Source organism: Orycteropus afer, unplaced genomic scaffold (assembly GCF_000298275.1).
Source record: "Orycteropus afer afer isolate SDZICR_OR568_19922 unplaced genomic scaffold, OryAfe1.0 scaffold00366, whole genome shotgun sequence".
NCBI classification, from domain to species: Eukaryota; Metazoa; Chordata; class Mammalia; order Tubulidentata; family Orycteropodidae; genus Orycteropus; species Orycteropus afer.
The window spans coordinates 266626-279971 of NW_006921953.1; the positions used below are offsets into that span (position 1 = coordinate 266626).

At 45.6% G+C, this 13346-nt stretch overlaps 1 protein-coding gene across 1 annotated transcript in view; it reads left to right on the forward strand.

Annotated features, from left to right (window-relative positions):
• Positions 1 to 6062: 6062 nt before the first annotated feature.
• The window catches only part of CDHR2 (cadherin related family member 2), a 115750-nt gene continuing 108466 nt past the window's right edge, over positions 6063 to 13346 (forward strand). The window contains exons 1-2 of the mRNA XM_007952978.1: positions 6063 to 6100; positions 7366 to 7565. Of these exons, the coding sequence (XP_007951169.1) occupies positions 6063 to 6100; positions 7366 to 7565 (238 nt within the window). The remainder of the gene's footprint in view (positions 6101 to 7365; positions 7566 to 13346) is intronic.

The following is a 13346-nucleotide window of genomic DNA, read 5'->3' on the forward strand; positions in this document are numbered from 1 at the left end:
AGAATGGCCAGACTTCATCTCACCTATTTTGGTCATGTTGTCAGAAGGGACCATTCCTTGGAGAAGGATGTCATGCTTGGTAGGGTGGAGGGTCGACAAAAGAGGAGGAGGTCTTCAATGAGATGGATTGACAGGGTGGCTGTTATGATGGGCTCAAGTGTAGCAGGGATCATGGAGCTGGTGCGGGATTGGGCAGTGTTTTGTTCTGCTGTGCATGGGGTCACTATGAGTCAGAAACGACTCGATGGCACCTAACAACAACAACAACAATGGAGTGGGGGTGTGGTGGGGACGGTAGGGTGGGGACGGTGGGGAGATTCCCTATAGAAAAATCAAGGTGTGGGGGTAGCTGGAACATCAAGTATTCACTACTAGAGTGGGGTGGGGTAGCAGGGAAGGTTTTGGGGAGCAGGGGAGAGATAGAGAAGGCACTGTGGAGCAGGGCCCTGGCCAGGAGATCGAAGGGGAGGGTGGAGGCTCGTTCATTGGGGCACTTCTCTGCCCTTCCCTCACGTTGGAGCCCTGGTGTTGTGTTCTGAGGTAGCAACTGGCTTAGCTATCTGCTCTGGGTGGGCCTGCACAGTCACTTCCTGTCTCTGAGCTGTAGGTTCCTCTTCTAAAGCAGGAATAATTATAATGGCATCTGCCTCTCCTGGGTGATCTCAGGAGTCAGTGAAAGTGTGATATAAAGCACACAAACCAAAAGCAAACTCAATGCCATCGAGTCGATTCCAACTCACAGCGATCCCTGTTGGGTTTCCAAGGTGGTTAATTTTTACCGAAGTAGATTGTTCAGTCTTCCTTTCATGGAGTAGCCTGGCAGGTTTGAACCTCCAAACTTCTGGTTAGCAGTCAAATGGCTTAGGTACTATGCCACCAGAGCTCCTTATAAAGTATACAGTGGGTGCATAGTAAATGCCAATTCCTACTCCTCTGGGGAGGCACAAGAACATCCTCCCCCAGGACTTCCCTGGTACTTACAGGAGGAAGGGAGGAAAGAGAGCATATTTGCATTTTATGATCTCTACAGTTTCTGAGCGTCTGTCTTGGGCTGGAAGGAGCTCTGGTGGCACAGTGGTTAAACCATTTGGCTGATAAGCAAAAAGTTGGTGTCTCAAACCCAACAGCCACTCCACGGGAAAAAAGATGAGGTAATCTGCTTCCATAAAGATTTAGTCTTGGAAACTCTACAGGGCTATAGGGTCACTATGAGTTGGAAATAACTTGATGGAAGTGGATTTTTTGGCTTGGTCCTGGGCTGGCTGGATGTCTCCCTGTCCACATTTATGGGTGCCCAACATGGGAAGGACCAGCAGTCCATGGTCCAGACACAGGCAGCAATGGTTCAGAGAGGAGCATTGACTTCCCCAGGCCACCCAACTAGAAGGATGAAACTTGAGGCCCATGATCTTATTCCCAGTGCCCCCTTGCTCCTGTGTCAATGAGGAGAAGGTGGGGCCTATGGGGCTTGTAGGAGGAAGTGGGAGCTTGGTCCCCGCTAGTGGCCCTGGGTATTGAGGCTGAGTTCAAAGCCAACTCTTGGATGAATGGAGGCCCTCCCTGACAGACAGTGGAGACCCTCTGAAACCTCAACACAGGGGAAGAATAGCAACAAAAATGGTCACAAACATTTATTGAGCCAGGCAAAATCCAAGTGTAAAACTCACAGGGCTGTTATGGGTTGAAATGTGTCCCCCAAAAAAGATTTATTGGAGTCCTAACTCCAGGACCTGTGAACATGAGCTTGTTGGAAATAAGGACTTTGAAAACGTTATCAGTTAAATTAACATTAGGTCATTTTGGAGTAGGATGAGGTCTTGTAAAAAAAAAAAAGAGAGAGAGAGAGAGAGAAGTGACACAGAGAGACAAACAGAGGGAAGATGGCCATGTGACCTAAAGACAGAGACTGGAGTGATGCTGCCACAAGGAAGGGATGTCCGAGACCACTGGAAGCTAGAAGAGATAAGGAAGGATCTCTCCCTAGAGACTTCGAGAGAGCATGGCCCTGCTGACACCCTGCTGACATCCAGACTTCTGGCTTCCAGAACTGAGAGACAATAAATTTTCATTGTTTAAGCCATCAATTTGTGGAACTTTGTTATGGTAACCCTAGTTGACTAATACAGGGGCCCATGTGGGAGTCTCTATGTCTGATTGTTATACTGTTTTACCAGCTCCATCTCCTGACCTAAGCCCTCTCTCACCTTTCCCACAGGTCCCATGTCACTGATTTTCTCCTTTGATGGTCATCCTCCATCCTTCATGGGGCCTTGTCCCCAGCTTGGGGTTGATGGTCTATGGGAAGCACACTGAGGCCCCTTGCCTCAGTTCTGCCCTCCTGCCCCTCACCACTGTGGCTTGCGCCTCTTGAGAAGTCAGCCTGTCCAGAGGTGCGGTCTCCACCAGGGTTAATGATTGCTCAGGGTAGGCGGGGATGATGCCAAAGTCTGCCAGCTGCACTGCCACTGCAGGGCCAGATGGTGCCCAGCCGTGTCTGCCATTCCACGGCCCCTTCTAGTGCTCAGGTAGGGACCACACAGGTAGCTGGGCAGGGGTGTGGGGCATGGGGGCTCCTGGCCAGGGGTAGAGTGGGTCCGTGGGGACCAATGTGAGCTTTAGTGTCTTTTAAAGTTCTCTCTGCATCTGGGTGGAGGGAGCAGGCATCAGCCGGTCCTGGGTTGGACAGACCTGGGATTGAGTCCCAGCCTGGATACAAGGCCTCACTTTCTTCTGCAATGTGGGGATAGTATTACCTACCACCTGAGGTTCCAACAGGTCAGGGGGCTTCCCTTTGGAGTCCTTGGGTAATTTGGACTCCCTGAGGGTTCTTCCGGGTCCCTGGGCAGTGCAAATGATTAATGCATTTAACTGCTAACCTCCAACTAGAGGTTGGAGTCCACCCAGAGGGTCTCAGAGGAAAAGCCTGGCACTTTGCTTCCAAAAACTCAGATATTGAAAACCCTCTGGAGCACAGTTCCCCTCTGACATACACGGCAACTCGTGGTGGTGGAGGTGGTGGTGGTGGTGATGGAGGAGGAGGAGGATTCTTTACAAGATGGAAAGGAGGTGAGGTTCCCCCCAGGGAACTGAGTCATCCTGACAGTTCCCTTTTCTAGGAAGCTCAAGGAGGGTGAGGACAGGGTGGCTGAGCCCCTAGAGGCTGAAGAGAAAGAGCCAGGCCTCTGACCTCAACAACTTGGGTTCAGATCCCAGCTCTTCCCTGACTTGTTGTGATCCACTTAACTCTTCTCAGCCTCAGTGTCCTCATCTGTAAATGGGGGATAATAATAATGCAAGAAAAAGCCCTTGAACTGTAATGCTCAACTCCAGGCAACCTTGGCCAGTGCTAGCAGGTGTCAGGTTGGGATTAAACCCAGGACTGACCCTGCTGTGGCTGGTTCCTGGATTCTGGCATATCTCCTCACCCTGGTGTACAAGGTGGACACTCAGCTGACACCCAGGCCTGAAGTGGGAACTTTCTGGGCTAGGGCACCAGACACAAAGCAGAGACTCAATTCACATTGAGACCCAACTGATGGAAACTGACCACTAGTGTGTGGGCTCTATAGTCCTTATCCTCACCCCACATCTCAGCAGGAAATATTGAGGCCCAGAAAGGGAAAAAGGCTTACCTGGAGTTACACAGCAAGTAAATGAAAAGCTGGAACTCAAACCCAGGTCTGTTGATTCCCTATGTGTCTGCTGGATGGACCAGGCTGGGGATAAGCCCTATGAGGCCATGCAGGTCCCATATCTGGGCATCAGGTCACCCTGGGTGGACTCTCTGTCCAGTAGGAGCAAGGATTCCCAGGGAGTCTAGTGAGCCTGACCAAGCCTTGTCAGGGAGTCCTGAATTTGGAGCTGGACTAGGTCTGACACCTGTGTCCCTTACTCTTGGACATTTCTCTCAGAACTTCTCTGAGCCTGAATTCACTTGGAACCTAGAATGATAATTCCTACCTGGGAGGGGACAGTTATGAGAGGCAGAAGAGAAAGCGGAAGTGAAAGTCTGTGGTGAACTGGAGGGGTGGGGGCTGTGGTGGACCAAACCCCAGAGAATGATGGCTGAGCCCACCCTCTGCAGCCTAGAGGCAAGGGGGGTGCCTTCTTCTCAGGCCTCCTGGAACCCCTGGGCAGGCTTGGGGTCCTCACTTCCTTGAGTTTAAATTCTAAAAAGATGATTTTGAGCCATAAACCGTTCAGAGTGGTGGCTGATGTCAGTTTGGGGCTAAGGAGGACCCAGCACTTCTTGTGGCAGGCAGGCCTGAGGCCCCAGGCTGGTGAGGAGCTGGGTGTGCCCTTCCAAACCAAGGAAGATTTCCAGGGGTCTGAACATCTCAGGGGGGAGGGCAAGGGGTAGGGTTCAGAAGCCACCCCAATTCACCTCTGTGTCCTTTCTGACCCTCACTCAAGCACTTTTTGAGAGCAGGGAAAAGACGGGGGGTAGGGCTAGGATTTGGAGAAAAAGAAGCTGTATTTTCTAGAATATAGATATATCATCAGGATAGCTCACTCACTAGAAAAGGACATCACGTTTGGTAAAGTAGAGGGTCAATAAAAAATGAAAGAGACCCTCAGTGTAATGGATTAGCACAATACACAACAATGGACTCAAACATAGTAAGAATTGTGAAGATGGTGCAGGACTGAGCACCATGTTGTACTGTTGCGTGTAAAGTCATCACGAGTTGGAGCCGTATCAATGGCAACTACGAACAACAACGACAGACTATCTACATTTTTCAGAGGGGCTAAATGAGCTCTGGTAGCATAGTGCCTAAGGTACTTGACTGCTAACCAGAAGGCTGGTGGTTCAAACCCACCAGCCACTCCTCGGAAGGAAGTTTGGGAAATCTACTTCTGTAGTGATAGTGCCTTGGAAACCCAAGGAGGGATCGCTATGAGTCAGTCTGACTCGACGGCACATAACAACAACAACTGAGAAGTAGAGAGGTGGGGAAGGGCATCCTGGTGTGGTTGTGCAGTGAATGGGGGTCTGGAGTGAGACAGGGCCTCATTTCGTACCTTCCTACACTCTAACCTCTACCCCCTCCATGGCCTGAGGTTGTTCTCTGGGGAGAAAGAGGTGCCTACCACAAATTCCTACAAAGGCCCTGGGGCTAGTAGATACCTGGGGCGTGTGCTTGCTTGGCCATGGTCAACTCCCCTTCCCACCCCAGCCCAGGACAACTGCATTCACATCTTTTTAATGGATAAACAAGAGAGAACTCTCACCTGCCCTTGCTGGGGCACCAGAGCTTAGGGGCCCAAGGAAGGGGCTGCTGACTGTCTGATTTTCACTTCTCACCTGAGCTGGGTCTTAAAGGTTGAAGAGAATTTGCATATATGTAGAAGGCAGGAAAAGCGTTCTGGGCATAGGAGGCAGTATATGCAAATTAATGGAGTAAGGAAAATACAGGCATACCTCCCACATACTGTCGGCTCAAGTCCAGATCACTACAATAAACCGAGTCACGTGATTTTTTTTGGTTTCCCAGTGCTTATACAAGTTATGTTTACACTATACTGTAGTCTGTTAAGGGTGTTATAGCATTACGAAAAAGTTTGAAATAGGGTGAGAATTACCAAAATGTGACACAGAGACATGAAGTGAGCATATGCTGTTGGAAAAATGGCCCTGATAGATTTGTTCCACGAAGTGTTGCTGCAAATCTTTAATTTGTGAAAAATGCAGTATCTACCGAGCACAATAAAGTAAAGTGCAATAAAATGAGGTATTCCTGTAGAGGGTGTGGGCTGAGATTGTTGTTGTGTGCTGTCCAGTGCATTCCAACTCATCGACCCTATAAGACAGAGTAGAACTGCCCCACAGGGTTTCCTAGGCTGTAAGTTTTATGGAAACAGACTGCCACATCTTTCTCCTGCGGAGCACTGGTGGATTCAAACCATTGGCCTTACTGCGCCACCAGAAGCATTCAATCCCACTGGATCACAGGAAAGGGAAGAGAAAAGCTCATAGGGAGAGAATAGCCCAGGATCCGTAAGGACCCAGTCTGCCAGCCTTGAGGCACAAGAAGTTTGTCCTGTAGCCAATGGGAGCCATGGGGAAGTATAAGTTAGGGAGTGACTGGACCCAATGGTACTGAAAGTCTCATCAGGCAAGCCCATTCTTGTGCCTCTCTCAGTGCACACAGGCTCTGGACATGTTTTCCAAGTAACTGAATCCCAAAATGACACTTCTGAACTGTAGGACTTTGGCCTCATTATCATCCAAATGAGTGAGTGTGTTTGTAAGAAGTCTCTGTGACAAGGAGGAGTCAAGACAGTGTGAAACTTGACTCTATATGGAAGGGAGGAGGGCCAGGATGAAGCAAGAGGGGGCACTGTTTGGGAGATCCCAATTCCACCTCTGACAGGCTTTGGGGCCTTTGGCAGGAGCCTTAATCCCCCCGGAGACTTGGTCTCTTTATTTGTAAAAATGGGTTGACAACCCATCCCTTCTTTCCAAGGGTATTAGGATCAGATGAAGAGAAAAGACTCTGTGTGTGCTTTTTGCAAATGCAAAAAGTTATTATTATAAGGAACTCTGGTAGCACAGTGCCTAAGGCATCTGACTGTTAACCAGAAGGTTGGTGGTTCAAACCCACCAATCTCTCCGCAGAAGCAAGACTGGGCAATCTACTTCCATAAAGAGATGTGAGTCGGAATTGACTTGATGGCAGTGGGTTTTTTTTTTTTTTTTTGTAAGTAAGGATCAGCAGGGCTCCTGCTCTTGTGAGAATAGAAGGGGATGTTGGAAGAAACTTTGACAAGCCATGAGAATGCTGAGTATAGGAGGGGCCCTGTTGGAGGAGGCCTCAGGGATTTGGAGCATGAAAGTCGTAGTTAAGGCTGTTCACTCTCAACCTCACCTGTCTGGGGTCTCTGGGTGGCTCACAGGAAAGGCTGGCAGAATAGGAAAAAACAAACACCAGAAGACTGGAAAAGACAAAGAGCACAGGCTGCTCCTGGATCCTGATCCTATTACTCATATGCTGGGCCATGTCCTTTACCCTCTTGGACTATGGTTTGCCAAGGACTAAATGGTAATGGGGTCAAAGTGCCAGCCACAGCCCAGAACCCACCCTTGTGCCTCCCTTTCTCCCTAGGGACAGGGTAAAGAGGTCTGAGTGCAGGATTCTCCTGTCTTCTGAGGTAGGTTGAGCTGGACTTTGTAATGGTACCGAACACATCTTATATACCCTACTGGTATACAAGTCACATTAGTGACTAATTGCCCTGTGGCTTTTGACTCATCTGAAGGAGGGGAAGTGAGGGAACAAAAGAGATGAAGGGTTTAGGGACAAGTTGTAGCAGAGGGTGATGCCAGGGGTGTTCAGCCTATGTTAAAGTGTCCTCATGCAGTAGACACCAGCAGCCCACCATCATCATCCATGCCAGCTTCACCCTCATCATCACCACCTCCAACCCCACCTGTATCTCCACCTTTATCATCACAAGTGTCGTCATTGATTTCATCCTCATGGCCATACTAGCCCTCACCCTCACTTTCATCACAAGCTTAACCCCCATCTCCATCTCCATCACCACCTCCGATGCCATATGTATCGCCACATTCATCATCACAAATGTCATCATTGCTTTCATCCACACCTTATTATATGCCATCATAGCTTCAGTCCACATGGTCACCCTCACCCCCATCATCAGCTTAATCCTCCCTCCACCTTCATCACAACCTCCAGCTCCACCTGCATCACCATCTTCATTATTGCAAATATTATCACTTTAATCCTCATGGCCATTCTCACCCCCAACCAAACTTCCATCCCCATCCCCAACGCCACCTCTATCACCAGTTCCTAGTCATCACACTTGGCCACAACTCCATCACACTAACACCTTCAGCACACCACCCCGTGGCATCATCACCATCTTCCTTCCAAGGCCCTTTGAGTAGGATTGTGGCTCAACACTGGGGATGATTCTGAGGACTGAGATTAATTCCTTTTGAACAGCCAACTCCATCAGCATTTCCCAGCCTGGCTGAGTTTAGGCCTGCTGTCCAGCCTGCAGACTGTCACTGGCTACCCTCTCTGGATACTTTGGCAAGCAAGCAGTTTTCACAGCCTCTTTCTAGTGGACATCAGCTAGAGTCACCCTGTAAGTTGTGTTGTTAGGTGCTGTCATGTTGGTTCCAACTCATAGAGACCATACGGTGTACAGCTGAAGGAAACACTGCCCAATCCTGCTCCATCTTCACAATCATTGCTGTGTCTGAACTAATTGTTGTAGCCACTGTGTCAGTCCACTCATTGACAGTCTTCCTCTTTTTTGCTGCCCTTTACTTTACCAAAAATTACGTCCTTCTCCAGGGACTGGTCCTTCCTGATAACATATCCAAAGTACACAAGATGAAGTTCCACATCCTCACTTCTAAGGAGCATTCTGGCTGTACTTCTTCCAAGACAGATTTATTCATTCTTCTGGTACTACACAATATATTCAGTATTCTTTGCCAAAACCATACTTCAAAAGCATCAATTCTTCTTTGGTCTTCCTTATTCATTGTCCAGGTTTTGCATGCAAATGAGGTAATTGAATATACCATGGCTTGAATCAGGCACACCTTAGTCCTCAAGAATAAGCAAGGGAACATCTTTCCTTTTTTAGCACTTTAAAGAGGTCTTTTGCAGCAGATTTTCCCAGTGCACTATGTCATTTGATTTCTTGACTGCTGCTTCCATGAGTGTTGATTGTGGGTCCAAGTAATAAATCCTTGACAATTTCAATCTTTTCTTCATTTATCATGATGTTGCTTACTGGTCTAGTTGTGAGGATTTTTGTTTTCTTTATGTTGACGTGTTAATCCATACTGAAGGCTATAGCCTTTGATCTTCAGTAAGTGCTTCAAATCTTTTCTTTCAGCAAGCAAGGTTGTGTTGTCTGCTCATCATAGGTTGTTAATGAATTTTCCTTCAATCCTGATACCACATTCTTCTTCACATAGTTCAGCTTCTCAGATTATCTGCTCGGCATACAGATTGAATAAGTATGGTGAAAAGATACAGCCCTGATGCACATCTTTCCTGATTTTAAACCACACAGTATCCCCTTGTTCTGTTCAAATGACAGTCTCAGTCTATGTACAGGTTCTCCATGAGCATAGTTAAGTGTTCTGAAATTCTGGAAATTGCAATGTTATCCATAATTTTTAAATCCACACAATCAAATGCCTTTGTATAGTCAATAAATCACAGGTAAACATCTTCCTGGTATTCTTTGCTTTCAGCCAAATCCATCTGACATCAGCAATGATATCCCTTGTTCCACATCCCCTTCTAAATCTGGTTTGAATTTCCAGAAGTTCTTTGTTGATGTACTGCTGCAAGTATTTTTGAATTATCTTCAGCATAATTTTACTTGTATGTCATATTAATCATATTGTTCAAAAATTTCTGCATCCCATTGGATCACCTTTCTTTGGAAGGCATGAATATGGATCTCTTCCAGTTGGTTGACCAGGTAGTTCTCTTCTAAATTTCTTGGCATAGATGAATGAGTGCTTTTAGCATTGTATCTGTTTGTTGAAACATCTCAATTCATTTTCTATCAATTTCTGAAGTCTTGTTTTTTGCCGATGCCTTCAGTGTGGCTTGGACTTCTTCAGTACCATCTGTTCTTGATCATATGCTATCTCTTCAAGTGGTGGAACATCATCTGATGTTTTTTTGGAACAGTGACTCTGAGTATTCCATCTTCTTTTAATGCTTCCAGTGTCGTTCAGTATTTTGCCCATAGACTCCTTCAATATTGCAACTCAAGGCTTAAATTTTTTCTTCATTTCTTTCAGCTTGAGAAATGCTGAACATCTTCCTCCCTTTGGGTTTTCTAACTCTAGGTCTTTGTACATTTCATTATAATACTTTACTTTGTATTCTTTTACTTCATCATTTCTTCCATTCACTTTAGCTACTCTACATTCAAGAACAAGTTTCAGAGTCCTTTCTGACATCTATTTTGGTCCTTCTTTTCTTTTCTGTCTTTTGAATGACCTTTTGCTTTCTTCATGTATGATGTCCTTGATGTCATCCCACAACTCATTTGGTCTTCTGTCATTAGTGTTCAATGCATTGAATCATTCTTAAGATGGTGTCTAAATTCAGGTGGGATATACTCAAGGCTGTACTTTGGCTCTCATTGACTAGTTTTAATTTCCTTTAGCTTCAGTTTGAATTTGCGTATGAGCAAGTGATAGTCTGTTCCATAGTCAGCCTCTGGTCTTGTTCTGACTGATGATATTGAGCTTCTCCATTGCATATTTCCACATTTCTTGTCAATTTGATTCCTATTTCTTCCATCTGTCAAGGTCCATGTGTATAGACCTCATTTATATTGTTGGAAGAAGGTATTTTCAATGAATCAGTCACTGGTTTTGCAAAATTCTATCATGAGAACTCCCATGTAATTTCTATGACCAAGGCTGTATTTTCCAACTACCCATCCTGTAAGTTGTTGTTGTTATTGTTGTTATGTGCTGTCGAGTTGGACCCGACTCATAGAGACCCCACCTTGGGTTTCCGAGGCAGTATCACTATGGAGGTAGATTGCCCAAACTTCCTTCTGAGGAGTGGCTGTAAGTAACTGGAAATAAGCTTCTTAGCTGTGTTCACACGCAGCCCAGGCCCCACCCTATTCAGCACACTCCAACCTCTAATCTCAGTCTCAGAGTAAGGGGATGATGATGATCACAAGGGGATGGATGGGCCAGTTTCCATGATGATGGTACCTGCAGTGAGCATAGCAGTCAATCATAATATGAAGATGCCTCATGAGATGCAGAAGGAAGAGGTTTGCATTTGCTGTGCACCTGCTATGTACCAGGCATAAGCTGGCATATTCTTATTCTCATTCCTCCCCTCCTCCACCCTTATTGCATCTTAGGGTTAGCTGTCCCATCTTACAGATGAGGAAGCAGGTTCAGTGGAGGGCAGTGAAGTGCCTGGGAAGGCTCTGGTGTTTCTCAGCTCTATAAATTTGAGCAAGACTTTTCACTTCTCTGAGATTTATTTTGTTGTTGGATGTTTTTTTATATCATCATCCTATTTGTGTTCATGAATCCATTAGCTTTTCTTCTGTCTCTGACAATATTAATTATAATTTTCTTCAACTTCTTGTATTATCTCTGTTTCCTCTGAATTGCTTTCTTCATGTTTGTTTGTTTCCATATGTTGATGTCCATGGGGGAAGAAATGCTCTGATTTGTTGCATTTGCCCATTTTCAGGTTGTAAATACTCCCACTGTGGCTGATTTCAAGCTATCAATATGATGTCAAATATCTTTTAAAAATTCTAAAGATTTAGCAATTTCAGTAGCAGCACCAGCATGCTGATATCTAGCCTTCCCTTCAATGTCTGGTGATCTTTGGCTGGCTAATCATAATGAATGAGGCACTAAAAGGCTGATTGGAAGCTTTGTATGGTGGGTGGGACTTGTCACGATAGAGTGATCCAATGGAGGCTTCTCATACTTCAGAACCTGTGGGTCTTTTCTCTTAAGTGGTGCTATAGATTGAAGTGTAACCCCCCAAAATAAGTGCTGTAAATCCTAACCTCTATGCCTCTGTTTGGGAGCTTTCGTGGCATATTGCCTAAGTCATTAGACTGCTAACCAGAAGGTTGGCAGTTCAAACCCACCAGCCACTCCTCAGAAGGAAGATTGGGCAATCTACTTCCGTAGAGATACTGCCTTGGAAACTCAAGGAGGGGTTGCTAAGAGTCAAATCAATTGGACAACAGTGAGTTTGGTTTGGTATTTATGCCTGTGGTTATAATTCCATTTGGGAATGGGCTGTCTTTCTTATGTTAATGAAGCAGGGTTAGTGTAGGTTGTGTCTGAGTCAACCTCTTTTGAGATATAAGAGATTAAACAAGCAAACTAAGAAGCAGAGATGGGGAAGAGAAAAATGCCAGCCACAGGAACATTGCCCAGGAGCAGAAGCTCAGTAGAGTCAAGAAACTCTAGAACCAACAGAGAGAGAAAGTGTTCCCCTAGGGCCAGTGTCCTGAAGAAGCATTTCTAACTTCCTAAACTTTGATCCACTTTCATCCACTTCTCAAACAACAGAGATATAATTTTCATCCACTTCTCAAAAAATTGGCCTGTGCTGGATTCAGAAGAGGAGTGGAATGAGGGATATCACTGCTGATGTCAGATGGATCTTGGCTAAAAGCTAAGAATACCGGAAAGATGTTTACCTGTGTTTTATTGACTATGCAAAAGCATTTGACTGTGTGAATCATAACAAATTACAGAAAACATTGCAAAGAATGGAAATTCTGGAACATTTAATTGTGCTCATGAGGAACCTGCACATAGGCCAGGAGGCTGTCATTCAAACAGAACAAGGGGATTTGCAGAGTGTGCATCAGGGTTACATTCTTTCACCATACTTATTCCATCTGTGTGCTGAGCAAATAATCTGAGAACCTGGGTTATATGAAGAAGAACAAGAAATCAGGATTAGAGGAAGACTCATTAACAGTCTGTGATGTGCAGATGATACAACCTTGCTTGCTGAAACTGAAGATGACTTGGAACACTTACTGATGAAGATTAAAGACTATAGTCTGCAATATGGATTATACCTCAACATAAAGAAAATGAAAATCCTCAAAACTAGACTAATAAGCAGCATCATGACAAATGGAGAAAAGATTAAAGTTGTCAAATATTTTATTTTACTTGGATTCGCAATGAACATCCATAGAAGCAGTAGTCAGGAAATCAAACATCGTATTACACTGGGCAAATCTGTTGCAAAAGACCTCTTTAAAGTGTTGACTAAAGGGCGCCTAACTCAAGCTATGGTATTTTGCATCACTCCAGCCACTCCTCGGAAGGAAGGTTGGGCAATCTACTTCTTAGTGATACCACCTTGGAAATCCAAGGAGGGGTCACTATCAGTTGGATCCGACTTGATGGCAGTGAGTTTGGTTTGGTTTGATATGTATGTGAAACCTAGACAATGAATAAAAAAGACCAAAAAAGAGTTGATGCTTTTGAATTGTGCTTGGCAAAGAATACTGAAAGTACCATGGACTGCCAGAAGAATATACAAATCTGTCCTGGAAGAAGTGCAATCAGAATGCCCCTTGGAAGCAAAAATCACCAGACTTCATCTCACCTACTGTGGTCATATTGTCAGAAGGGACCATTCCCTAGAGAAGAATATCCTGCTTGGTAAAGTGGAGGGTATGCAGACAAGGGAAGGACCTTCAATGAGATGGATTGACACAGTGGCTGCAATGATGGGCTCAAGTATAGCAAGGATGTGAGGCTGGCACAGGACTGGGCAGTGTTTCCTTCTGTTACTCATAGGGTC